This window comes from Budorcas taxicolor, chromosome 16 (genome assembly GCF_023091745.1).
Source record: "Budorcas taxicolor isolate Tak-1 chromosome 16, Takin1.1, whole genome shotgun sequence".
NCBI lineage: Eukaryota > Metazoa > Chordata > Mammalia > Artiodactyla > Bovidae > Budorcas > Budorcas taxicolor.
In genome coordinates, this window is record NC_068925.1 from 8335796 (window position 1) to 8362368 (window position 26573).

Here is a 26573-nt window from a genome sequence, read left to right on the forward strand (position 1 = left end):
ATTAAGCATGCCATTTTAATTTTCAACTTACTATGAGTTTATTTGTATTAGTGAAATTTCTACTGATTTGATATATGCTCTGAATGAATTATTTTTATGTTAAGAGAATAATAAATCCCCATTTTAGTGAGAGATGCAAAGTCTCGAATTAATCATTTAAAATAAACCAGAATACCTAAGGGCAGATACACATGTGCTTTCTGATGGTGGCAAGTCTGCCTGGCCTGAGTACCTGGTGGAGGAGGGCCACCTCTTAAAAGGATGGATGGAGAGCAGACGTGTGCCTTTGGATCTTTTTGCTATTAAAAGTTACCTATCTTCTGCAAGATATTTTAGAAATTATGCAATTTGTATAGTACAAAAACATATCTAGAGTGAATAGTTTCAAACAGAAATTTGAGAAGCGCTATTAAACACGCAGATTCTGCTCTTCTCTTTCCTCTGTTCATAAAGGCATTATTATTTATCTAAGTACAAAACAGTGTTTTTTTTCAGGAAAAAAAAAATATTTTAGACCGACAGATATAGAAAAAAAATTTATGGTTACCAAAGGGGACAAGGGGAGGAGGGATAAATTAGGGGATTGGGATTAACATATACACGCCACTATACATGGGAGGCTTCCCCAGTGTCTCAGCAGTAGTGAATCCGCTTGCCAATGCAGAAGACACGGCAGACTCAGGTTCAATCCCGGGTCAGGAAGATCCCCTGGAGGAGGGAATGGCAATCCACTCCAGTATTCTTTCCTGAAGAATGGGCAGGGTAGCCTGATGGGCTGCAGTCCATGCGGTCCCAAAGAGTCAAACACAACTGAGCATGCGTGCAAGGCAACTACTATATATAAAATAAACAACCTCTATGGGGAAAGACCTTGAAAAACAATAGGTGTGTATGTATGTATAACTGAATCACTGTGTTGTACACCTGAAACTAACGCAACATTGTAAATCAGCTATAATTTTTAAAAATTACGGTAATACTTAAATAAACTTTAAAGAAATCTAGGAGGCTTTTTGATGGAGTAATTCATCCATTAATTAGGCATGCTAAACTAGGCTAGTCTTACATAATAAAAGAACCAAATATCAGTATGTCCCTACGGTATATATAACACCATTTATGTAGATAAATAACCAGAATTGTAGACTCGGTAGTTTCATTTTATTGGTCAGTCAGTAATCACCCTTGAGGTCACTCTTCCACAATTCTTGAAGGTTTCAATTCCTGATTCACTGTGACTCTTGCCAGCCCTGCTTCTATCATAGTTCTTGATGATTTCAAAAATCTTAGGCAGATGAACCTTTGGATATCTACCGTTAGTCACCCATTCTCATGTGATTGGACAATCAATAGTTTCCACTCCATATTCTGAGTTGTGTTCAACTCTCTGATTTTCTATGCCATTTCTTCTCGCATCCCCAACTCTGAACCGTCCTTTTTCACTGGAATCTACTGTCCACTGATCCTACTGTCCTTAGTCACCTGAGGGCTCTTCTTCCTTCCTTACCCCAATTCAGTTCCAAGATCAATCATGATAAAGAGTCCTGTGCTGATCCTCTAAACAATCACTGATGATCTACTGCAAGCTAACACCAGTCTCAACTCTGCTCCCCTTTTCTCTCTTCCTCCTACTTCCAGTTTTCTGATCTTTCCTGTTTTCTATCCACCACTTTGCATGAAATTTCCTGTAGGCAGATGACAAATTACAGAGAGAGGATCCCAATTACTCTTATAGTAAGAATTAAACTCCCAGAAGTCCAGTCAGTGTGTGGATTGAAGACTATTAGGATAGCATTAGCAGATATTAGGATAAAAGCCTGGGGCCCCAACTTCAAGGGAACTAGATTCTTACACACTGAGTTTGCAGGAGGGAATAATGTTAAAAATGAATTTGTTGTTGTTGTTCAGTCTCTAAGTGGTGTCTTGCTCTTTGTAACCTGTGGTCTGCAGCACGCCAGGTTTGTCTGTCCTCCACTATCTCCAGGAGTTTGCTCAGATTCATGTCCATTGAGTCGGTGATGCTATCTAACCACCTCATCCTCTGCTGCCCCTTTCTCTTCTTGCCCTCAGTCTTTCACAGCATCAGGGTCTTTTCCAGTGAGTCTACTGTTTGTATCAGGTGTCCAAAGTATTGGAGCTTCAGCTTCAATATGAGTCCTTCCAATGAATATGCATGGTCTATTTCCTATAGGATTGACTGGTTTGATCTCCTTGCTGCCCAAGGGACTCACAAGAGCCTCCTCCAGCACCACAGTTTGAAAGTATCAATTCTTTGGCACTCAGCCTTCGTGATGGTCCAACTCTCACATCCTTGAGTGACTACAGGAAAAACCACAAAAGTTATTAAAGAAGACAATTTAATACAATTTGATATAAACAAACATTAACACTTCACGAAGTGTGCAGTCTCCATTCCCAAGGGTCCAGAGAACTGCAAAATGGGATGCTGTGCTGTGCTTAGTCATCAGTCATGTCTGACTCTTTGCAATCCCATGGACTGTAGCCCACCAGGCTCCTCTGTCCATGGGATTCTTCAGGCAAGAATACTGGAGTGGGTCACTATTTCCTACTCCAGGGGATCTTCCTGACCCAGGGATTGAACCAACATCTCCTGCGTCTCCTGCACTGCAGGCAAATTCCTTACCTGCTGAGCCATGGAGTGGGAGGAAAGAAGCTTTTAAAGCTTAAAGAATAAGAAACAAGGAAGAGAAACAGAGAATGAATAAGGTAATAAGTACCAAGCCCAGAGTTGGCTTGGCATTTGCAGATTGGCTGACTGGATGTAATCTATTTCTGGTTGAGTGGGACATTTACAGGGCCAGGAATGTGATCTAAGTTTTGGTTTGCAGATATGGCACCAGGACAGGAGCCATTCCTTCTTGGACCTAGAGTTTATTTCAACAATAATATCTGTAAAATATCTCAGCCAGTCCTTGCATTTTAATGACCATTATTCATTTCCTCAAAGAAGAGCCAGTTCTAATCAGCTTATTAGTGAGACACACAGTGTTGACAGAAATATAGCTAATAGAAGCCATCTCAACTCTAGGATGTACACTCTCTGATGGGGGAAAAAAAAAAAAAAAAAACTGAGGCACCCTGGGTGGTGAAACTAAATGCTAGCTGCAACTGGAGTTTATCTTAAACCTGACTCTGCACCTATCACCCGGTTTATGCTGAAGTATTTTAACATGAGAGATAGCCTAAGAGTCATTCAGCTGATATTGATGGAGTTTGGGATTTAAATTGGAAGAGTTCCAAAGTTTAACATCAACTTCACTTGAATCTAGGTAGTCTGAATGTACCCAAACTCTTGCATCATCCTGCCAAGCAAGGTTGTTGAAAGAACTAAGTGAGATGATTTCTGAGAAGTACATAATAGGCAGAGAGTAATAGGCAGTTTCTACTTATTAACAGAATGTGTCTTTTAACACAAGAATGTGTCTTTTAAGCAAACTTGAATGGCTGCTTCTAAAATACTGTGGCCACCAAAATGTGTAAGCAGACATCATGGTTAGTTTATTAATTAGAAAACTGGGACAAGAATTTAGATGCATTATTTCCTTGGCTTATTTATTTCTAGGAGACAATCAAATCTTGTGATCTCCTTAGTATCTGGATGTTTTAGATGAATAAAATTACTGTGTGCTGTTACTTTATACAGGGTGATGCTACATTTTATGTTAGCATTTCTGTGTAGCAGTTTGAGCCATGCCATTTTAACTTGATTATTTTGGCATTTTGTTTGGATGGGAGGCCTTTTGAGTTTTACATTTTTTGCTTTTAAAACTGTGAAGGAATATGTTAGAAAAATCTTCAATCTGTGCTTATATTAGAGATAAAAACAGAATAGAATTCAAGTCTGAAATGAAAGTTAAGAGTGCTCTAGCTCACAACTTACTAATATAACTGATATGACCAGTCTGGAATAAGGTTGAATTTGTTATTCAAAAGCTCGGATTGATCACTTGAGCTCCTACCTGCCCAGCTTACTAGGACACTTAGCTTTACTGACCAGGGCTCTCTTCTCCCTGGATTGTCTGAGGACCCTCCAGAGTTAGTCCCCAAAGACCAAAGGCAAACAAGAGAGTCTCCTTAATTCACTAGCAGTGCTTGTGTGTGTGAGTGGGAAGCAGAAGAGGGTTTGGGGGGATTTGGGGAGAATTCCTTTCCACCTGGAGTTGTATCTGAAACATAGCTCTGTGATTGAACGCTGGACAACACAGCTTAATGTATCTTCATCCAGTGTGACAGTTACCTGTTTCTTGTCTGGGCCCCAAAATACCCACCCAGGAAGTGATTCGTCTTTAGCATACAAAGTTTAGAGTGAAGTACCCAGAGTGTTAACACTCTGACACTTAGGGAGAACCCCTGAAGCATATGCTGGGATGGCTGAACCGAGAGAAACCTCCACACTCAGCCATGCCTTGTGCCAGCATGCGGTGTCTCTGCAGAAGGACCTGAGCGGGTCCTTACCTGGATGCATGCCTCTCTCCTGGGGAGTTTCCTCTGTGGGCACCTCGTTGCTCCATAGAGCAGCAAACTTCCTGTGGATGACCTCTAGCCCAGAGGTTGCCATATCCCCTCCCCTGCTTGGCTCAGAAGAGACTACTGGAATCCCTAGCAGCTGGCCCGCCTGCTCCCCTAAGGGCCATTTCAGAGCACAGAAGACAGTGCCAGAGAAGGTCTTTATCATGGTGGTGTTGTTATTTAGTTGCTCAGTCATTTTTCAACTCTTTTGCAACTCTTGGACTGCAGCCCGCCAGGCTCCTCTGTCCATGAGATTTCCCAGGCAACAGTTCTGGAGTGGGTTGCCATTTCCTTCTAAAGGGGATCTTCCCAAGCCGGGAATTGAACCCATGTCTCCTGTGTCTCTTGCATTGACCTGAGCCACCAGAGAAGCCCCCTTTGTCAACTTCAATCCTGTTAAAATTTCTCTTCCACCTGCTTAAGCAGCCTTCCTTACACATCTCAGAGAAGCACTCAGGTGAGTCTTCCAAGCACAAAGATTCCTTACAATTTTTTCAAATTGAAAGAAATGCTGGTCCTCACTTTCAAATTTAAATTTCTTTTGCTGAGGTTTTACCTAACAAAACACTCTATACATTTGGGAAATGCTGAACGTTTTCACACTTTTAAGAACAACTGTTAGTACCTAAATTCAACTTAAATAGGCACATCAAAATGTGCCTTGAATAAAAACAACCATTTCCAATGCCAAAGACATTTTGAAGTGGCAAGTTTTGCTCCACTTTACAAGAAAAATATTAAGCAAGTCATTTAAAGATATAGCTAGAAGGATTGTTAGTGAAAGGTTGTTGCTGAACGAAAAGGCACCGAGATTCCTGGCCTCCGGAGGAGAAGAATTCAATCCAGGGCCAGAGACGAGGCTTGATCGCTCAGAGTTTTTGTGTAACAAAGTTTTATTAAAGTATAAAAGAGATAGAGAAAGCTTCTGACATAGGCATCAGAAGGGGGCAGAAAGAGTGCCCCCCTGCTAGTCTTCAGCTGGATGTTATATAGTCACCAGCAGTCTGTTAATGAAAGAAAGGAACGTCTTAAAACTCAGAATGGCACCAGGCCCCTCATCCATAAGATGCATTTTGGGATAATCTTGGCACCAAATGGTTCATCCTGGGCCGTAAAATGATTAACTTGAATCTTGTAGAAGGATAAATTATCATACAAATAGTTTCATTTACATGGATTAGGGGAACAATATCTGAGTATAACATACTGGTTTGTCAAGTAGGTTCTGAGCCTTGAGGCAACTGACCTGAAGACAGAGTCTGAGGTAAATGCATAGTACATTAGCATAGCTTAAGACAAACATTTCCATAAGAAAAATGCATTGTTATCTCAAGGTTTGAAAATAGTTAACTTCAGGTGAAACCAGGTGTCATTATGGCAACACAGTATTTTAAGAGAAACCTCCTTTTAAATTTGTATAGAGAAGGAAAAATATCAGCTCCTTTGTTTCCTCCTGCTGCTTAAGAGAGAAAAAAAAGTCTGACACTTGCAAGCTATTTCCTCCCTTTGGAGACCCCTGGCCTTCCTGCCTGTTACCCTCTCATTAGTTTGGCAACTAATGAAAGAAAATAGAAGAATCTATGTGATCTAGTCCAGTGGGGGAAGGAATGCCTCCCTGAAGAACTGGTATTCAGTCTTCAACGAGAAGGGCATCCCAGGAGGCACAGTGGCAAAGAATCCGCCTTCAACGCAGGAGACGCAGGTTCGATTCCTGGGTCAGGAAGATCCCCTCCAGGAGGGAATGGCAACTCACTCCAGTATTCTTGCCTGAAAAATCCCATGAACAGAGGAGCCTGGTGAACTACAATCCATGGGGTCACAAAGAGTCAAGACACAGCGGAGTAACTTGAGTACACACACACTTTTACTAGAAAGAGGCTGAGTGGGTGTAGAGACGAGCAGAGAATTCCACAAGAGGGCAGCAAATACCAAGGCTCTGGGAACTAAACCGCACTTGGAGCAGAGCCAGGGGAAAGTCCTCCCTAGGCTGACACGGAAATCGGAAGCCAGACCACTCATGGCTTTGAAGAGCAGTGTAAGGAGCTGCGCTTTATTTTAGGAATAACAGGAATTGAAAGATACAGGCTTTAATTTTTTTTTTTTTTTTTTTGCCAATTAATTTTGCTGTATAGTAGAGTTCAGTTCAGTTCGGTTCAGTCGCTCAGTCGTGTCTGACTGTTTGCGAATGTATAGTAGAAACTAACACCAAATTGTAAAGCAATGTTAAAATTAATTAAAAACAAATAAATAAAATATTATTTTAGCCTCAAGGTGAAGAATGGTTTGAGGATAAGTCAGAGCAAGTGAGAGCCAAACAGTCAGAAGACATTTGAATTGACTGGACTACAGGAGGAAAAACGTCATGTTAAGAGTAAAAATAAAAAGGGAATATTATTTCAGAGATCAAATTGCCAACATCTGCTGGATCATGGAAAAAGCAAGAGAGTTCCAGAAAAACATCTATTTCTGCTTTCTTGACTATGCCAAAGCGTTTGTCTGTGTGGATCACAATAAACTGGAAAATTCTGAAAGAGATGGGAATACCAGACCACCTGACCTGTCTCTTGAGAAATCTATATGCAGGTCAGGAAGCAACAGTTAGAACTGGACATGGAACAACAGGTTCCAAATAGAAAAAGGAGTACGTCAAGGCTGTATATTGTCACCCTGCTTATTTATCTTCTATGCAGAGTACATCATGAGAAACGTTGGACTGGAAGAAACACAAGCTGGAATCTAGATTGCCGGGAGAAATATCAATAACCTCAGATAAGCAGATAACACCACCCTTATGGCAGAAAGTGAAGAGGAACTAAAAAGCCCCTTGATGAAAGTGAAAGAGGAGAGCGAAAAAGTTGGCTTAAAGCTCAACATTCAGAAAACGAAGATCATGGCATCCGGTGTTATCACCTCATGGGAAATAGATGGAGAAACAGTAGAAACAGTGTCCGACTTTATTTTGGGGGGCTCCAAAATCACTGCAGATGGTGACTGCAGCCATGAAATTAAAAGACGCTTACTCCTTGGAAGAAAAGTTATGACGACCCTAGATAGTATATTCAAAAGCAGAGACATTACTTTGCCGACTAAGGTCCGTCTAGTCAAGGCTATGGTTTTTCCTGTGGTCATGTATGGATGTGAGAGCTGGACTGTGAAGAAGGCTGAGCACCGAAGAATTGATGCTTTTGAACTGTGGTGTTGGAGAAGACTCTTGAGAGTCCCTTGGACTGCAAGGAGATCCAACCAGTCCATTCTGAAGGAGATCAGCCCTGGGATTTCTTTGGAAGGAATGATGCTAAAGCTGAAACTCCAGTACTTTGGCCACCTCATGCGAAGAGTTGACTCATTGGAAAACACTCTGATGCTGGGAGGGATTGGGGGCAGGAGGAGAAGGGGACAACCGAGGATGAGATGGCTGGATGGCATCATGGACTCGATGGACATGAGTCTGAGTGAACTCCGGGAGTTGGTGACAGCCAGGGAGGCCTGGCGTGCTGCGATTCATGAGGTCGCAAAGAGTCTTACACGACTGAGCAATTGAACTGAACTGAACTGAACTGAACTAGTAATTATAGCCTTACTGAAGAAATGACACCCATAGGCACTTGGGAAATGATGTTGTTCAAGAATACTGATACCGAATGTGTATTAATGCAAGAGTAATTCCTTTATATAGTGCAAAAACATTTTAATATTTTCTTTGGTTTTTTCATGGGTTAAATTTTTCTATTTAGGAGATATCTGATGTTTACCATATGGTCATTTAACGACTACCTCAGATTCAGATCTAAATTGTTTAAAAAGTGTTGGTGAAAAATTAAAATATTTTCATATTTGTTTTAGTGCCAATATTCAGTTAGAGTCTAAAACTGGTGTCTCATGCATTTAAGTGTGTCTATATACCTTACATAGTAATATATACACCTTGTGATTTAGAAACATCAATCCCAGCCACCACAGGTCAACTTGTATAGAGTGACATACCAGAGTACAAATATTTTATTAAATATTATAAATATTTTCCAGATTTTTATGTTGTTATGTTTGATTGTCTTGCTTTAATATATAATGCAGCTAGTCTCAGAGTTCTCCCAGTTTGTGAAATAGAGTGTTTGGTATGGTTTTCATCTTTATGTTGGTTAGCATATCTGAGCATTTCAGAATTATTTATTAAATGAATTAATTCAGGCAGGTAACTAGTCCATAGATATTTTACACAATTATATTTACATCACTGAGTAAATTTAAATAGCCACATCGAAATATGCCTTGAATAAAAAATAAGTTCAAATACCACAGGCATTTTGGGGTAGCAAGTTTTCTTCCACTATACAAAGAAAGTATTAAACAAGTCATTTTAAAATGTAACTAGAGTATTGACTAGAGAAGTAATGGTAGAACATTCTTAGATAAAACAAAGTACATTATTTTCAATCATTATGTTGCTTTATGGTGATGCTTTTGAACTCTGGTGTTGGAGAAGACTCTTGAGAGTCCCTCGGACTGCAAGGAGATCCAACCAGTCCATCCTGAAGGAGATCAGCCCTGGGATTTCTTTGGAAGGAATGATGCTAAAGCTGAAACTCCAGTACTTTGGCCACCTCATGCGAAGAGTTGTCTCATTGGAAAACACTCTGATGCTGGGAGGGATTGGGGGCAGGAGAAGAAGGGGACGACCGAGGATGAGATGGCTGGATGGCATCACGGACTCAATGGACGTGAGTCTGAGTGAACTCTGGGAGTTGGTGATGGACAGGGAGGCCTGCCGTGCTGCAGTTCATGGGGTCGCAAAGAGTTGGACACAACTGAGCAACTGAACTGAACTGAGTACCTAGGAAAAAAAGAATTGTTGTTGTTCAGTTGCTAAGCCATGTCCAACTCTTTGCAACCCCATGAACTCAGCACACCAGGTTTCCCTGTCCTTCACTATCTCACAGTTTAGTCAAACTCATGTCCATTGAGTTGGTGACTCTATCCAGCAATCTCATCCTCTGTCACTCCCTTCTCTTCCTGCCCTTAATCTTTCCCAGCATCATGGTCTTTTCCAGTGAGTTGGCTGTTTTTTCGTATCAGGTGGCCAAAGGATTGGAGCTTCAGTTTCAGCATCAGTCCTTCCAGTGAATATTCAGGGTGGATTTCTTTTAGAATTGACTGGTTGGATCTCCTTGCAGTCCAAGGGACTCTCAAGTGTCTTCCCCAGCACCACAATTCAAAAGTATCCTTTCTTTGGCACTCAGCCTTCTTGATGGTCCAACTCTCACATCTTTACATGACTACTGGGAAAAATACAGCTTTGATGATACACAGCTTTGTCTGTAAAGTGATGTCTCTGCTTTTTAATATGGTACCCAGGTTTGTCATCGTTTTTCTTCCAAGAAGCAAGTGTTTTTTAATTTCATGGCTGCAGTCAGAATCCACAGTGATTTTGGAACCCAAGATGGTAAAGTCTGCCACTTTTTCTATTTTTTTCCCCATCTATTGCCTTGATGTGATAGGACTAGATGCCATGATATTAGTTTTTTGAATGTTGAGTTTAAAGGCAGCTTTTTCACTCTCCTCTTTGACCTTCATCAAGAGTTCCTCTTCACTTTCTGCCATTAGAGTGAGATCATCTACATATCTGAGGCTGGTGATATTTCTCCTAGAAATCTTGATTCCAGCTTGTGATTCATCCAGCTTGGCATTTCCCATGATGTACTCTGCATCAGTTCAGTTCAGTTCAGTCGCTCAGTGGTGTCTAACTGTTTCCAACTCCATGGACTGCAGCATGCCATGCCTGTCTGTTCATCACCAACTCCAGGAGTTTACTCAAACTCATGTCCATAGAATCGGTGATGCCATCCAACCATCTCATCCTCTGTTGTCCCCTTCTCCCACCTTCAATCTTTCCCAGCATCAGGGTCTTTTCAAATGAGTCCTTCCCATCCGGTGGCCAAATTATTGGAGTTTCAGCTTCAGGATCAGTCCTTCCAGTGAATTTTCAGGACTGATTTCCTTTCAGATGGACTGGTTGGATCTCCTTGCAGTCCACGGGATTCTCAAGAGCCTCCTCCAACAGGACAGTTCAAAAGCATCAATTCTTCAGTGCTCAGCTTTCTTTATAGTCCAACTCTCACATACATACATGACTACTGGAAAAATCATAGCTTTGACTAGACGGACCTTTGTTGGCACAGTAATGTCTCTGCCTTTTAATAAGCTGTTTAGGTTGGTCATACCTTTTCTTCCAAGGAGCAAGTGTCTTTTACTTTCATGGCTGCAGTCACCATCTGCAGTGATTTTGGAGACCCCTCAAAATAAAGTCTGTCACCATTTCCACTGTTTCCCCATCTATTTTCCATGAAGTAATGGGACTGGATGCCATGATCTTAGTTTTCTGAATGTTGAGTTTTAAGCCAAATTTTTCACTCTCCTCTTTTTCTGGATAGAAGTTAAATAAGTAAAGTGACAATACACAACCTTGATATACCCCTTTCCCAGTTTGAAGCAGTCTGCTGTTCCATGTCTGGTTCTAACTGTTGTTTCTTGACCTGCTTACAGGTTTCTCAGAGGCAGGTCAGGTGGTCTGGTATTTCCATCTCTTGAAGAATTTTCCACTGTTTGTTGTGATCCACACAGTGGCTCAGATGTTAAGGAATCCACCTGCAGTTCAGAAGACTGGGTTTGATCCATGGGTTGGGAAGATCCCTTGGTGAAGGGAACAGCTAACCACTCAGTATTCTTGCTGGGAGAATTCCATGGAAGAGGAGCCCAGCGGGCTACAGTACGAGGGTTCCAAAGAGTTGGCATGACTGAGCCACTTACATGTAGGACTTCTCTATAGCTCAGACAGTAAAGAATCTGCCTGGAATGCAGGAGACCCTGGTCTGATCCCTGGGTTGGGAAAATTCCCTAAAGAAGGGAATGCAACCCACTCCAGTATTCTTGCCTGGAGAATCCCATGGACAGAGGAAGCTAATGGGCTATAGTCCCCAGGGTAGCAAAGAATCGGACATGATTGAATGACTAACATTATGTTTCTACACACAGTCAAAGGCTTTAGTGTAGTCAGTAAAGCAAAAGTAGATGTTTTTCTGGAATTCTCTTGCTTTCTCTACGATGCAACGAATGTTTGCAATTTGATCTGGTTCCTCTGTCTCTTCTAAATCCAGCTTGTACATCTGAAATTTCTCGGTTCATATTCTGCTGAAGCCAAGCTTTAATTATTTTGAGCATTACCTTGCTACCATGTGAAATGAGTGCAGTTGTATGGTGATTTGAACATTCTTTGGCATCGCCCTTCTTTGGTGGGATTGGAATGAAAACTGACCTTTTCCACTGCTGTGGCCACTGCTGAGTTTTTCAAATTTGCTGGCATATTGAGTGCAGCACTTTAATAGAGTCATCTTTTAGGATTTAAATAGCTCAGCTGGAATTCCATTACCTCCACTAGCTTTGTTCATGGTAGCGCTTCCTATAGCCTACTTCACTTCACATTCCAGGGTGTCTGGTTCTAGGTGAGTGATCACACCATCGTTGTCATCTGGGTCATTAAGACCTTTATTGTACAGTTTTTTTGTATATTCTTGCCACCTCTTCTTAATCTCTTCTGCTTCTGCTAGGTCCTTGTCATTTCTGTCCTTGATTGTGCCTATCTTTGCATGAAATATTCCCTTGGTACCTTCAATGTTCTTGAAAAGATCTCTAGTGTTTTCCATTTTATGGATTTCTTGTATTTCTTTGCCTCTTTCTCTTACAGCTTTATTATCTCTCCTTGTTATTCTGTGAATCTCTACATTCAGATGGGTGTATCTTTCCCTTTCTCCTTTTCCTTTCACTTCTTGTTTTATGTCATTTTATTTCTAAAATGTTATATATTCAAAATATACTTAAATCATGTTAAGGTTCAGAAATATGTGTACAGTGTCAGTATTGTAAAGGTATATAATTAAATCTCTTAAGCAATCAAATTTGTAAATATGTAGTATTATAATTCAATACAGGTAATATTTTATGGATTTGAAGGACACTAGAGTAAGTTCTAAGATTTTACTAGGTGGCAAACTAGATAATTCACTCAGTTTTTCAGTTTAAAGTAACATAAATGGAGTAGGTTCAATTATATAGAACAGAAATGGCCCATCACATAAATATTATTGTTCTATCTAATTTCAATTCTAGAAGTCACTTAAACCCAATGACTGGATCACTCAAATATTTTATCACTGTCTCTTACTAAAGCGTCAAATATATCTGTCTACACATATATATGGACAGAGAAACCTGGTGGGCTACAGTCCATAGGATTGTAAAGAGTCGTACAAGACACACTGTATGTACATATTTGATGTATTTTGTTAGAAAAGGATTATAATGAAAAAAATTCAAGTAATCCAAAATTTTTTCTAAAATTCAAAAATAACATATATGAAAGAAAAAGTCATATTTCTCAGAGAAAATGAAAATTTCTAAAATATAAGATACACTTCTTACTTGTTGTCAGCTTCATTTCCTCAGAAATTCCTTCCCTGACCATGCATCTTAGCACCTTCCAAGATGTTCCTATTTAATTTGTGAATCACAGATTTCAGTCAGCCTCTTTTAGCATCCTTAGAAAAATATATACATTCATATAATTTATGAACTTTTTGCAGTTTTTTTCTAAAGTCTAAACCAAAGGCAGGGATTTAACATTATACTTTTTTTTTTTTATCTCTTGGAAACCAGAGTTTTCCAATAGCAGATACTTGATACTTATTTACTAAATGAGATGCTAAATATGGTCCTCAGTAAATTGAAACCACAGTAATGAAATTATGATCTAACAACTACTATTGAGGGGTAGATACAGAAGTAGAGATTACAAAAGTTTAAATTAGCAACTCTGACATGTATGAATATTCTTAATAATACTCCTTTTTATTTGGGTCATCTGAATCTCCTTCCCTACCCACCTATTTATTGAAAGTAGCAATGACCATAGTAGACCGCTATCTGGCAGATGGTGATCCCCACGTTAGGCAGAGCTGTGCTGGGCTGGTGCCTGGCAGTAGAGAGGAGTCTGATCAGGGGCCCTGCTAGACAATCACTGGGCCCACCCTGTAGGGCTGAGCTCACCCAAAGGCCTGGCTCAGACCAGCGCAAACCCAGAGATACTGAGAAGGCAGAGCCAGGGGTGAGCCATAGGTCCCCAACTCCTCCCAGGGAACAGGAGGTGCAGACAGAAACACAGAACAAGGAGGTCTCCACCTGATGTTCTGGAGATTGCATGAGTTAATGCATGGAAAGCTCTAATAATACTGCCTTTTAAATTTTACGTGTGATAGAGTTTTGGACATTTTTTTGTATTTAACTTCCAAAAGAGTTTTTTAAAAACTGAACAAAGAGGAAAACCTTAGGTCAGTTAATTTTCCTTTTCAGAAGCTCAGATCATGAACATACTGTTTATTCTCTCAATGAGACTCTGCTTTATCTTCACTGTCCATTTTGCTACTATTATGTATTCATTTTAGTTTCTGCTGTGTCGGATTATTGAATATTGTCTGTGACAGACCATAACATGGTAAATATCTTTAGTGACATGATTGTTTCAAAATATTTCTTAAATGAAGACTTTTGAAACTTCCAGATGGTAAGAGATTTGTCAGTTGGTGGCACTTCCTAGGCTTACCAGGTAGAGTAGTACCAGCCCAAAAGTCAATTGATATTTTTTGCCATTAGGCCACTCTTCTAATCTCTCAGGTTTCCCTGGTGGCTCAGATGGTAAAGAATCTGTCTACAGTGCAGGAGACCCAGTTTCAATTCCTGGGTCAGGAAGATCGCTGGAGAAGAGAATAGCACCCCACTCCAGTATCCTTGGAGAAGGCAATGGCACCCCACTCCAGTACTCTTGCCTGGAAAATCCCGTGGACGGAGAAGCCTGGTAGGCTGTAGTCCATGGGGTCGCTAAGAGTCAGACACGACTGAGCGACTTCACTTTCTCTTTTCACCTTCATGCATTGGAGAAGGAAATAGCAACCTACTCCAGTGTTCTTGCCTGGAGAATCCCAGGGGCCGGGGAGCCTGGTGGGCTGCCGTCTATGGGGTCGCACAGAGTCGGACACGACTGAAGCAACTTAGCAGCAGTAGCAGCCAGTATCCTTGCCTGAAGAATTCCATGGGCAGAGGAGCCTGGTGGGCTGCAGTTCATGTGGTCACAAAAAGTCAGACATGACTGAGCGACTTTCACTTGCTAACTCACCCTTCTAATTTTTCAGGAGTGTCTGAAAAAATGAAATTTTTGTCAAATGTATGCACATTGGGGACTTTTGAGGGAGAAGAATAGGGCTTCTAAAAGAAAGTCATGTGGAATACAGATTATACGCGGTTTCTCCGTAAACTGTGTGTGCATGCATGCTCAGTAGTGTCCAATTCTTTGCAATCCCATGGATTGTGGCCTACCAGGCTCATCTGTCCATGGCGTTCTCCAAGGCAAGAACACTGGAGCAGGTTGCCATCTCCTACTCCAGGGGATCTCCTTGACCGAGGGATCGAATCCGCGTCTCTTGCATTCCTTGCACTGGCAAGTGGATTCTTTACCGCTGCACCACCTGGGAAACCCCATACTTAACGTATTTTTGGGAAAATCTGAACAAACTTTTTCCCAACCCAGTTCAATAATATTTGCTCTCAAAATGGAGGTGAGGCCACGCAATTTCGGTTATATTGCTTCCCACAAAGTGTAGATCTTATCAAACACCTAATGATATCGTAATTTTCAAATGTTTTGATTAGGTAAGCGTCAATACTGTTATAGCAATGTAACCAAGGCGGCATATAGTTTTCACAGATAACTCTGAAATTAAGCATTTTTAAGAGTTGTTTAGATCTTAAATGAGAGGATGATGAAGCCCAGTGGAAACTGAGTTCAGGGCCCTTTGGGAAAATCCCAGGAAGCCTGCAGGGAGCCCTCTCACTCCCAGAAGGAGGGAGACTTTCATTCTGGCAAAGCATCCATCAGTTTTATAGAGTTAGAGCTGAGGAGAGGAGTGATCTCATGGGTCCTGCTGAAAGTCAGTTCCTCTCTAAGACATCAGATCAAGTGCTCAGGTGCATGTGAGTAACAGCACCCTCCCTCCTGGACCCAGCAGATAATGAGAGTAAGATCAAATTCCCTGGTGATCCAGTGGGTAAGACTTCACCTTTCAATGCAGGGGATGTATGTTCGATCCCTGGTCGAGGAGGTAGGATGCCACGTGCCTCATGGCCAAAAAGCCAAAATGTAAATATTGCAACAAATTCAATAACAACTTTAAAAATGGACCACATAAAAAAGAATCTTTAAAAAATAAAAGGTCAGCTGGAGACAACTGTGTTTCTGAGCTGCTAACTGAATGTTTCTGTCCTGAATATTTCAGTCCATTCTGGAGCCTGAGGTCTAGGCAAGGGTGCAGCTACCTGCAGAGATTTTTTTAAGTGGCCTTAAAAGTGAAGTTGCTCAGTCATGTCCAACTCTTTGCGACCCCATGAAATGTAGGCTGCCACGCTCCTCCATCCATGGAATTTTCCAGGCAAGAGTACTGGAGTGGGTTGCCTTTTCCTTCTTCAGGGGATCTTCCTGACCCAGGGATTGAACCCGGGTCTCCCACCTTGTAGGGAGACGCCTTACTGTCTGAGTCACCAGGGAAGCCCCCATAGTTTAGTGGCCTTAACTAAGTTTAAATACATATTGTATGGAGAACAAAGCTGATTATCACTTAAAGTGGCTGCTACAGGGAATCTCAAAATATGTGAATCAGGAGAGCTACCAGTGATGTAGAGACATCAACTAAAGATCAGATCACCAGCCACAGCAACAGTAAGGTGTTTGTTGTGGTTTTATCTTGCCCTATTTTTCTGAAGGAAAACATCAAGTGTGTGTATGTATGTATGTGTGTGTGTGCACGTGCATGAGTGCACATGTGCACGTGCATGTGTGGATTGTGCAGGAGGATGTAAATAGGAAGAAAGCTTATGTAAAACTCTAGGATGAGTGGAAATTCTCAGGATTGTTCTAGAACAACACTATCCATTGAGCCATGTCCTCAGTTCATTACAATGAGTTGTTATTGCAATGACAATATTTGCTTCATTGTAGTAAGATTCGACAATTAAAAGCACATACTGTGAGAACAGACAGCTGCAGGAAATCTTAGAACTCACATTATGGACAATAAGCTCATTGTGGGAAATTTTTGCCAATCCACATATTCATCTTATAAATTTATATTTCATTATTTTTCACGAGGTAACTTCTTCAATCAGCTTTACGAGGAGCGAGAAAATGCATAATAAAAATCAAATTACTGAATTTAGTTTTCTTACAGTGCTAAAATGTTGGTTAAAATATTCTTTGGAAAATAGCAATGCATTTCTCTTCCACAAAACAGTTCGTGTGGCATGACTTGCTCTCCCAACTGCCTGTAGTTTAATGCCTGAGGCTAGGAATCACTCACTCCTAAACCTGTTGTTATGAAAACACCACTTTGGATCACTAGTGTAATGCAAATATCTCTTTGGAATGTAGGTTGTTTTCCAGCCTCAGTATCATCACAGAGCTCACCCACCCAGCCAACATGAGGTTCATGCAGTTCAGAGCCAAAGACTGCTACTCTCTCGCTCTTTCAAAGCTGGAAAAGGTGAGTCGCCGCATGGTCAAGTGAGTTGCATTTACCTGTTTGGACTGAAAGACTAACTTGGGAAGTTTTTACATGTAGAAAGAAATGCCATGAAATATTAAAAATAAAAATGCTGTTTTGAATTCCTATGTGGGGGCTAAAATCTTAATTTATAAGTTTTTTAAAGTGTATAGTGATGGATTTGAACCAGTGATATCAGAAGTGAACATGATGGAAATATCTCATGCTGGCATCATGGATCACAAATTGAAATCATGATTTATGAAACAACTAAATGTACCTGGAAACAAAAAATATATATATATATACATACACTCACAAATGATATCTATTATTGATAATATCATTAGTGCTATGTCAAGACGTATATTTGCAGGTTTCAAAAATCCTTTAAATCCTAGAAAACCCATGGGCTTTGTTGACAGTTAGTCCTCAGATGAGATAATCTGACATACAATTTGAGACAAAGTCAAGTTTATTGCTTAGGTAAGTTAGGGGACCCTGAATACTCATTGGAAGGACTGATACTGAAGCGGAAGCTCCAATATTTTGCCCACTTGATGCGAACAGCCAACTCATTGGAAAAGACCCTGATGCTGGGAAAGACTGAAGGCAGAAGAGGGCAACAAAGGATGAGATGGCATCAGAGGATGAGGTTGGATAGCATCACTGATCCAATGAACATGTGCTCAATCGCGCAGTCATGTCCGACCCTGTGCAACCCCATGGACTGTAGCCCACCAGGCTCCTCAGTCCATGGAATTTTCTAGGCAAAAATACTGGAGTGGGTTGCCATTTCCTTCTCCAGGGGATCTTCCAGATAAACTTGGGCAAACTCTGGGAGATAGTAGGGAACAGGGAAGCCTTCCTCCAGGGGATCTTCCATGGAACTGCAGTCCATGGGATTGCAAAGAATTGGACATGACTTGGTGACTGAACAACAAAGTAAGGGAACTGTCACCTCAGGAGAGGTTTGTTTTGTTTTGTTTATAAATACTTATTAAAATTGAAAGCTGTTTGCACTTCTGTCCCATGAGCATCCATCCAGCTGCTTATCAACTGCTAAGATGCGTGGTTGCTGTCATAAATGCCCTTGAAATCATCAGGATTATTGATTATCTGCTTTTACTTAAAACTCCTTGTTCCTTGACTTGTGGTCAGCACCTCTCTTCACACTGTTATGTAAAAGGTGTCCAGAATTTGTGCGCCGAGTAAGCTATCCATGGGTAAAAACGTATGTGCTGTGTGCTAAATTGCTTCAGTCATGTCTGACTCTTTGCAACCCTATGGACTGTATGTAGCCCACCAGACTCCTCTGTTTGTGGGATTCTCCAGGCAAGAATACTGGAGTGGGTTCCACGCCTTCCTCCAGGGGACCTTCCTGACCCAAGGATGGAATCCACGTCTCTTACATCTCTTGCATTGGCAGGCTGGTTCTTTACCACTACTGCCACCTAGGAAGGCCTAAAAAACATATACCTGCGATCAAATAAACATTGGTCCTGACATGTCAAAGACTCAAAATCCACCTGAGAAGGGTGGTTTTAAAATAGCCAAAGGTGGATTTTCTCAGCAGAAATCTAAAATGTGCCTGAAATCAGATAGAGCTAATTAAGACTCAAGAGAGCTTTGTAGTGGGGGAAGGAAGGTCAAAGTCTATCAAGAACTGAAATTTTATTGAATGAGGGTCTTTCCAGGTGGAGACTTATTAGGATTGCAAGGATATGAGAATAATGCTAAGGAAAACAGTGGCGTTATTGCGCAGTCATGTTATGGGGACAGAAAGGCGTGGTTTTCCTTCTCAGTGTCCAGGCTGTCTGTGGGGATAAACGGACTTTGCGTTCAAGGTGTACTTGATGTTAGTATACTGGGAGAATTAGATATATGAGAGGAAATAAAAAAGATCGGTCTTATACATGTGAAAATGTGTCAAATCTATGCCATCTTCATTATTTGTAATACTATAAGGTAGAAGGATCCTTATGGTTTTGTTTGTTTGGTTGGTTAGTTTTCTCTTTCACTTTATTTTGATTCCCTGTTATGCCAGGCACTGTCTTGATCCCTGTGTAGCATACAGTTGAGTGAGGGCTCTTCTGTGCTCTTGTCTGGTGATTTCCATCTTCACTGCTGGTCACATACGTTATGTTAGTAGAGTCTTAGCACTGCTACTTTATAAGCACAGTGACGCTGCTATTAGAGACTGCTTCCAGATAAGGAAACTGAGTTTAAGACAGACTAAATCACTTTTTTTCCCAAGATCATATAGCTATCAATGTTGTCAAACCCAATCAGCAAGCCGGAGGTCAGTGCGTCCAAAGAAACAGAAAGGTCTGAGTTTGGAGTGGAGAAAGTTTTATTGCAGGGCCATGCAGGAGAAAGGGGAGGCTCCTGCCCTAAAGACCTGAACTCTCTGATTGTTTTCTGGGAAGACTTTTCATAGGCAGAATTGGCAGGGGGACTGCAGGGTGTGTAACTCTCCTCTGATTTGTTGGAGGCTGTGTTCTGGGAATCTCAATGATCAGCCTTCTGGTTCCAACCAGTCTGGAGTCCAGGAGTTTTTGCTCAGCATGAGGTTACCATCCTCCACCAGTGTGGGGGCCTTAGTTCCTATAGATTTCAGAGATGTGGATCAGATTGTATGCACATCCCCCAAGGAGGAGCCCAGACCCGGACCCATAGCTGTACTTTCCTTTTCTTTCCTTGTTTATTGAAGTATAGTTGATGTACAGGATGGTGATCTTTCAAAGTGTATACAAACTAGTGAATATACAAAAAAGAACACTAACAGATATGCAGAACAAACAGGTTGGTCAAGGAAGAAGGGAGGGGCAATCTACAAGGGATTAAGAGGTAGAAACTGTTAGGTATAAATAAGCTATAAGGACATATTGTATAACAAGGGAAAGACAGCCAATATTTTATAGGAACTATAAATGGATGACTATTGTTTCTTTCTGCATTATCTGACTCCCCTAATTAGTAACTGAATCTGCCCTTTAGAAATTGGGGAAGGTCTAGGAAACTGAAAAAAAAAAAAAGAAGGTAGGGTCCTGCTCAGTTTCATCTGGTCAGTGCATAAGAGAAACGTAAAGCCATTAGTGTTCAGAAAATGTCCCTTGTGTCATACGCTGCCTTAACACCAAGAAGCACAGCTGAATGGCTCAGCATGCACAGACAAACCCAGGATTAGACAGCCAGTGGAGTCGATGCTGGCTTGGCGTGGCGCAGTCTCCTTCATGACATGTAAGGGAGGATCACCCCATGATGAAGCCAGATAGGTTCTGCAGTCACACCACTCACGGCTCTACTGCTGTCTAGGAATGGAACCTGGATAAAACATTTACACCGTCATAGCCCTTGGCAGTTGTCTCTGGAAAATAGTGATGATAGCCAAATGATAGGGTCATCGCAAAGGTCACATCACACAATCTAGTCACAATATTTAGCCCAGTTTAGGCATATAATCAGTGCTCAAATAAATAGTCTCAAAAGCATAATTATAAATTAGTACTGTTGACATTATTACTAATAAATATTCTATTGGTTTTGTGTTCCGTCACTAAGTCACGTCCAACTCTTTGCAACCCCATGGACTGCAGCACACCACACTTCCCTGTCCTTCACTATCTTCTGGAGTGTGCTCAAGCTAATGACCATTGAAACAGTGATGCCATCCAGCCATCTCATCCTCTGTCACCTTCTCCTTATACCCTCAATCTTTCCCAGCATCAGGATCTTTCCTATGTGTATTTAATTTTATACCAGTTCAGTTGATACAGTAAGGTTATAATTGTGGAAGTTATTTTCAGTATTGGTGAATCTGTGTGTCTACACTATTGTGTGTCAATTGTGTTAGGGGAAAAGAAGAACAAGATGAAATTTGACCTGTGTTGGGGATTTAATTAAAAATAAAAATTTCCTCCAACCTAAAATCCTCTTCATTAATGTAGAAAAGTTTTGTTTGAATAAGCTTTAAATCAGATTATGTATAATATGCATCTCAGAAATCCCCTAAAGAGATTATAAGAACAGAAAGACATCTCATCTGTTTATGTAGCTGAGCAGATACAGTCATTTACGTACATGTTAATTGTCTTGATCCAAAGGAAAAATAAATTGTCTTCTATCTTCGCAGCAAACAAGAAGTTACAACTTGGAGCCTGGCATCTAGGCTAAACTCCCAAAGAGACAGACAGGGTACTTTATGTTCCCATTTCAAAAAGATAGTTCCAAGGCCCTCAAGACATTCCTGGGAAACAAAGCTGTCTGGAGGTTATTCACGTTTTCAAAAGTTTTGCATGTCTCTAAGAGACAAAGAAAGGATTTACAATGCAAATTTCCTAAAAGGAAACTCTCTAGGAAAAAGAAAGGGAAGGAGACAGTTTTATTTTTTGGCATGAGGGAATTCATTTATTTCTTGAGATTTGTATTTACCCTTGCATCTTTTGGGGGGCTTCCCTGAAATAACAATTGTCACAAGGCCAGAAGACAATCCATATCTTGAGTAAGAGGGTCGTGACTAAACAGTTTTACCTTAGGGTAAAAGGTTACTGAAGGAAATCCATGCCTGTGCTCTGTCCCATGACCTCAGTCCTGGGAACACTGCGCCGCTCCACTCATTCCTGTCTACCAGGAACTGATAAGGAACAGAGGGTTCATGAGAAACAGAAAACAACATACAAAAATCCTAAAGTTCCCTGACAGTTGCCTAGAAACATTTTAGGCTGCTTCTCTCGTAGATCAGTCAGTAAAGAATCCAACTTCAGTGTGAGAGACCCAGGTTTGATTCCTGGGTCAGGAAGATCCCCTGGAGAAGGAAATGGCAACCCACTCCAGTATTCTTGCCTGGAGAATCCCGTGGAGAGAGGAGCCTGGCAGGCTATAGTCCATGAGGGTCGCAAGAGTCAGACATGACTTAGCTACTAAACCACCACCACCACCACTATGGGTTGAATTGTGTTTCTCTGCCCCACCAAAAATGTGCTGAAGTCTTAGCCGCCACTACTTCAGAAGGTGAAATTCTCTAAAGAGAGGGTTTTACCGAGGTAAGCAAGATAAAGAAGGCCTTTAGGGCCTAATCCAGAATGATTGGCATCCTTATAAAAAGTGTAAATTCAGACCCAGGGACAGATACTTGTAAATGGAAGACAGACATCCACAAGCCAAGAGGAGAGGCCTGGAACAAATCCATTACTGATTCCTCAGAAAGAACCAGAGCTGGAAACACCTTCATTTCAAACTCTGAGCTTTCATAACTGAGAGGAAATAAATTTCAGTTGTTTTGGCACTCTGTTTATGACACTTCCTTATGGCAGTGCTGACAATCTAACACATGTGCCATCACTGATAATGGTAACTATTCATTTCTAACTCGTGCTTTTTATCACTGAACTGATTGGAGGAGGTCGCCATTAACCCCACCATAGAGCCACCAGAACTTACACAGGACGGGGAAAACAGAATCTCGGAGGGCACAAACAAAACCTTGTGCACATCAGGACCCAGGAGAAGAGAGCAGTGACCTCACAACGGACTGACCCAGACTTGCCTGTGACTGTCCAGGAGTCTCTGGCAGAAGCCATGGCCTGCTGCAGGGTCAGAGGCACTGCGTGCAGCACTGCCTTCATGGGACCTTTTTCTTCATTACCTCCACCATAGTTTGGCCTCAAGTCAAACAACAGGGAAGGAATACAGCCCCAAAATCAACAGAAAAATTGGAATAAAGATTTACTGAGCATGGCCCTGCCCATCAGAACAAGACTCAGTTTCCCCCTCAGTCAGTCTCTCTCATCAGGAAGCTTCCATATGCCTCTTATCCTTATCTGTCAGAGGGCAGACAGAATGAAAACTACAATCACAGAAAACTAATCAAACTGATCACATGGACCATAACCTTGTCTAACTCAATGAAACTATGAGCCATGCCATTAGGGCCATCCAAGACAGATGAATCATGATGGAGAGTTCTGACAAAACATGGTCCACTGGAGAAGGGAATGGCAAACCACTTCAGTATTCTTGCCTTGAAAACCCACGAACAGTATGAAAAGGCAAAAAGAGGACACTGAGGATGAACTCCTCAGGTCTGTAGGTGCCCAGTATGCTACTGGAGATCAGTGAAGAAATAACTCCAGAAAGAATGAAGAGACAGAGCCAAAGCAAAAACAACACCCAGTTGTGGATGTGACTGGTGAAGGAAGTAAAGTCTGATGCTGTAAAGAGCAATACTGCATAGGAACCTGGAATGTTAGGTCCATGAATCAAGACAAATTGGAAGTGGTCAAACAGAAGATGGCAAGAGTGAACACGGACATTTTAGGAATCAGTGAACTACAATGGACTGGGATGGGTGAATTTAACTCAGATGACCGTTATATCTACTACTGTGGGCAAGAATTCCTTAGAAGAAATGGAGTAGCCATGATAGTCAAGAAAAGAGTCCGAAATGCAGTACTGGGATGCAGTCTCACAAACGACAGCATGATCTCTGTTCATTTTCAAGGCAACCCATTCAATATTATAGTCATCCAAGTCTATGTCCTGATGAGTAATGCTGAAGAAGCTGAAGCTGAATGGTTCTATGAAGACCTACAAGACCTTCTAGAACTAATACCCAGTAAGGATGTCCTTTTCATTATAGGGGACTGGAATGCCAATGTAGGAATTCAAGAGATACCCGGAGTAACAGGCAAATTTGGCCTTGGGGTACAAAATGAAGCAGGTCAAAGGCTAACAGAGTTTTGCCAAGAGAATGGAGAACATACTGGTCATAGCAAAGACCCTCTTCCAACAACAAAAGAGAAAACCATTAGATCACTCAGGTATGACCTAAATCAAATTTTACAGTGGACATGGCAGATAGATTCAAGGGATTAGATCTGATAGACAGAGTGCTTGAAGAATTATGGATGGAGGTTCATGACGTTGTTCAGAAGGCAGTGATAAAGACCATCCCCAAGAAAAACAAATACAAATAGGCAAAATGGTTGTCTGAAGAGGTCTTACAATTAGCTGAAAAACGAAGAGAAGCTAAAGGCAAAGGAGAAAAGGAAAGATATACCGATTTCAATAGAGAGTTCCAAAGAATAGCAGGAAGAGATAAGGAAGCCTTCCTCAGTGATCAATGCAGAGAAATAGAGGGAAAGGATAGAATGGGGAACACTAGAGATCTCGTCAAGAAAATGAGAGATACCAAGGGAATACTTCATGCAAAGATGGGCACAATAAACAACAGAAATGGTATGAACCTAACAGAAGCAGAACATATTAAGAAGAGGTGGCAAGAATACAAAGGAGAACTACACAAACAGATCTTCATGATCCAGATAACCATGAAAGTGTAAACACGCACCTAGAGCCAGACATCCTGGAAGCAAAGTCAAGTGGGCCTTAGGAAGCATCACTACGAACAAAGCTAGACATGATAGAATTTCAGTTGAGCTATTTCAAATCCTAAAAGATGATGCTGTAAAAGTGCTGCACTCAATATGCCAGCAAGTGTGGAAAACTCAGCAGTGGCCACAGGACTAGAAAGATCAGTTTTTATTCCAATCATACAAAGAATGTTCAAACTACTACACAATTGCACTCATCTTACATGCTAACAAAGTAATGCTCAAAATTCTTCAAGCCAGGCTTCAACAGTACACGAACTGCAAACTTCCAGATGTTCAAGCTGGATTTAGAAAAGGCAGAGAAACCAGAGATCAAATTGTCAACATCCACTGGATCCTCGAAAAAGCAAGAGAGTTCCAGAAAAATATAAACTTCTATTTTATTGACTATGCCAAAGCCTTTTACTGTGTGGGTTACAGCAAACTGGACAATTTTTCAAGAGATGGGAATAGCAGACCATGTGACCTGCTCCTGGGAAATATGCGTGTAGATCAAGAAGTGACAGTTAAAACTGGACATGGCACAACAGACTGGTTCCAAATCACGAAAGGAGTATGTCAAGGCTGCATATTGTCACCCTGCTTATTTTACTTACCTGCAGAATACATCATGGGAAAGGCCGGGCTATAGGAATCTCAAGCTTGAATCAAGATTGCTGGGAGAAATATCTATAGCCTCAGATATGCAGGTGACACCACCCTTATGGCAGAAAGGGAAGAAGAACTGAAGAGCCTCTTGATGAAAATGAAAGAGGAGAGTGAAAAAGTTGGCTTACAACTCATAATTCAGAAAACTAAGATCATGGGATCCAGTCCCATCACTCCATGGCAAATAGATGGGGAAACAATGGAAACAGTGAGAAACTTAATTTTCTTGGTCTCCAAAATCATTGCAGATGGTGACTCCAGCCATGAAATTAAAAGACATTTGGTCTTTGAAAGAAAAAATATGACCAAACTAGACAGCATATTAAAAAGCTGAGACATTACTTTGCTTACAAAGGTCCATCTAGTCAAAGCTACATTTTTTCCAGTAGTCATGTATGCATGTGAGATTTGGACTATAAAGAAAGCTGAGTGCCAAGTTGTTGGTGCTGTTGAACTGTGGTGTGGGAGAAGACTCTTGAGAGTCCATTGGACTGAAAAGAGATCAAACCAGTCCATGGTAAAGGAAATCAGTCCTGAATATTCTTTTGAAGGACTAATGTTGAAGCTGAAACTCCAATACTTTGGCCACCTAATGCAAAGTACTGACCTACTTGAAAAGACCCTGATGCTGGGAAAGATTGAAGGTGGGAGAAGAATGGGACGACAGAGGCTGATATTGGTTGGATGGTGTCACCGACTCAATGGACATGAGTTTGAGTAAGCTCCTGGAGTTTGTAATGGACAGGAAAGCCTGGCGTGCTGCAGTCCATTGGGTTGCAAGGAGTCGGATACAACTGTGCGACTGAACTGAACTGTGCGACCCCATGAATCACAGCATGCCAGGCCTCCCTGTCCATCACCATCTCCCGGAGTTCACTCAGACTCACGTACATCGAGTCCATGATACCATCCAGCCATCTCATCCTCGGTCATCCCCTTCTCCTTCTGCCCCCAATCGCTCCCAGCATCAGACTCTTTTCCAATGAGTCAACTCTTCACGTGAGGTGGCCAAAGTACTGGAGCTTCAGCTTTAGCATCATTCCTTCCAAAGAAATCCCAGGGTTGATCTCCTTCAGAATGGACTGGTTGGATCTCCTTGTACTCCAAGGTACTCTCAAGAGGTTTCTCCACAGTTCAAAAGCACCAACAACTTGGCACTCAGCTTTGACAGTCCAACTTCAGCCTTCTTCACAGTCCAACTCTCACATCCATACATGACCACAGGAAAAACCATAGCCTTGACTAGACGGACCTTAGTCGGCAATGTAATGTCTCTGCTTTTGAATATACTATCTAGGTTGGTCATAACTTTTCTTCCAAGGAGTAAGCGTCTTTTAATTTCATGGCTGCAGTCACCATCTGCAGT

The 26573-nt window shown here is 41.4% G+C and overlaps 1 protein-coding gene across 1 annotated transcript in view; it reads left to right on the plus strand.

The window, feature by feature from the left end:
• Positions 1-26573, plus strand: part of KCNT2 (potassium sodium-activated channel subfamily T member 2) — a 436616-nt gene that overhangs the window by 355405 nt on the left and 54638 nt on the right. Inside the window, exon 22 of the mRNA XM_052653896.1 lies at positions 17054-17165. Coding sequence (XP_052509856.1) covers positions 17054-17165 — 112 coding nt within the window. The remainder of the gene's footprint in view (positions 1-17053; positions 17166-26573) is intronic.